This window comes from Belonocnema kinseyi, chromosome 7 (assembly GCF_010883055.1).
Source record: "Belonocnema kinseyi isolate 2016_QV_RU_SX_M_011 chromosome 7, B_treatae_v1, whole genome shotgun sequence".
Classification (NCBI taxonomy): Eukaryota; Metazoa; Arthropoda; class Insecta; order Hymenoptera; family Cynipidae; genus Belonocnema; species Belonocnema kinseyi.
In genome coordinates this window covers 136,468,864-136,471,012 of record NC_046663.1, presented here as the reverse complement: position 1 = coordinate 136,471,012, position 2,149 = coordinate 136,468,864, and the positions used below count along the sequence as shown (strand labels likewise).

The following is a 2,149-nucleotide window of genomic DNA, read 5'->3' as shown; positions in this document are numbered from 1 at the left end:
CCACATCATTGTCACATCGTAAAACAGAAGGAATTTCACATGTTGTTAACCCATATACTTTTATCTTTTCATTCGGTATACTGTCTAAACTTTATATTTTGTTGTACTTAAAACTTTTGTTAAATTACTAAAAATTTAATATCTAATAAACACTTGGGCGTCATGAGTGTCACAAACGAAAACTGCAGAGGGCGCATTGCAGGAAAGTGCATTTACTCAATTCAATAGGATTGGGAACAATTGACACAATTAGCAAGAATTTAAACCGATTCAACTTTTGATTACTCTTAATCGTTATTAATCGTGTCCAATCAAATATTTCCAGATGCGTAAAGGTATATTTACACGCCTGTCGTTTGCAAACGAAAAATGTATCTTCTTCTCATTCTACCACGTGACGATACCACGTATTTGTCGCACTCTACATTTTCTATGATTCTCAGTTGGGTGGAAAATCTAGAGTGAGATAAAAGCATGGTATCGTGACATGGTAGAGTGAAAGAAACTTACATTCTGCGTTTGCAAACGACAAGCGTGTAAATACACCATAAGGCGCTTCATTGGTTGCCGTACGGGAACTTATTTGAAATTTAAACAAAAAATACAATTTTTAAATTTATTATTAATAATTGAAAATAATTATATTTTATTATGGTAAAGTGGAACGTAGATGGTTTTCAGTATATTCTGAGCATTAGGTAAAAAAGTAAAATAAATTTTCAGTAAATAACAGTGTACAGTCAAACGAAGCGCCTTATACATTGCATATGCACTAGCACAAGGTGCCCGTGGTGGGAGAATATCATTTCATTTACAGTTAATAATTAGCTTGTTAACAAATAAAGTATTTTTTAAATACGCTCAGGGTTATGAAACTTTTCGTAGCATGAGTTGGTAGGTTCATCAATTTCATCCAACTTTTAGTTAAGAGGAGAATCGCAAGGGCGCGCTTATCAGAGTCGAGTTACCCCCGTCATTTACCAGAGTGCCGTACCCATGCTTCGTGGTACAATCTGTACAAAATGGTCGACTCGTTATGAGTTTGTTAGTAGAGTAAGAGTAGAACGTTGTGTCAAAATAGTATTTTCCACTTAGGATTGCTGAAAAGAATAAAATGTCAATAATTTTTTTTGATCTGTGAAGAAACAGTTTAAAATAATGCGGTTTTTTGAAAATAAAATATATAGCACATTAGTTAAAGTCTTATAATTTCCACATACACCAACTGTCAATACAATACGACTTTTGCTGGCAACAAGTGTTTTTCACCGTGCACTGTTTAAAAACGTCATTTAAACCAATTAAAAAAAAAGCAAACGAGAAACCGAAATGGAGAAACATCAGGAAAGGGTAGCTCCGTTTTCTTCTGGTAAGTTTAACTCAATATATGATTGTGTACTTATAATAACATGTAATCATCTTTGTTACGTGGTAAATAAGGTAAACTGATAATGTATGATTAAATATTTAAGTAAATTTGAAAAATAAAAATGTCCTAATTTCAATTTTTTTCGACTGATTGTATTTGGAGGAGGGGTAATTTAAATGTTCCTATTCCTTTTCATTTAAGGATAAGTACTATAATTTTCTAAATCACAAAGTTAAAAGTTAAAAGCTTGGATTCGCTCGTATAGAAGGATCACTCTTACAAAATGAGGTATCGAGTTTAAAATTTGGGAAATGAAACAATAGGCACTAAAGAAGGCTTTCATGCCCTAAATTTTGAAAATTCCAAAAGATTTCACTGTCAAAATATATTGTTGTAGATATTTTTTTAGGTGCATAATGTTTGTCCTATATTTTTTGTCCTATCTTGCATAGTTTGACCAAAAAATGCAATTTCTGATTATTTTTTGTGCGGTCAAAATTAGAATTTTAAATTCGTCGAAAAAATTCAAAAAGTTGTTATGATAATCTTCTAGGGCTATCGAAAATTTACATTTTTCTTTTCAAGTACTATGAACAAGTGTACAGAGAATTTTTTAATCCTGAAAAAATGTGGACTCAAAAATGTTCAAAATAGGCTCACAAGCATACAGGCAGACACAATTGTGGATCCGGATGCAATAAGGGCACATAAAATTTTTTCGTGCGAAAACGAAGTCCCCTGGAGGCTTTAGAAAAAATTTTCGAATTTTAATTTTCAAAA

At 32.0% G+C, this 2,149-nt stretch overlaps 1 protein-coding gene across 3 annotated transcripts in view; it reads left to right on the top strand.

Moving 5' to 3' along the window:
• The first annotated feature begins 1,021 nt into the window (after nt 1-1,021).
• The window catches only part of LOC117177563 (rho guanine nucleotide exchange factor 2), a 422,353-nt gene continuing 421,225 nt past the window's right edge, over nt 1,022-2,149 (top strand). For all 3 annotated transcript variants that reach the window (XM_033368379.1, XM_033368377.1, XM_033368380.1), the window contains exon 1: nt 1,022-1,369. In XM_033368379.1, the coding sequence (XP_033224270.1) occupies nt 1,330-1,369 (40 nt within the window). In that variant the 5' untranslated portion in view covers nt 1,022-1,329. The remainder of the gene's footprint in view (nt 1,370-2,149) is intronic.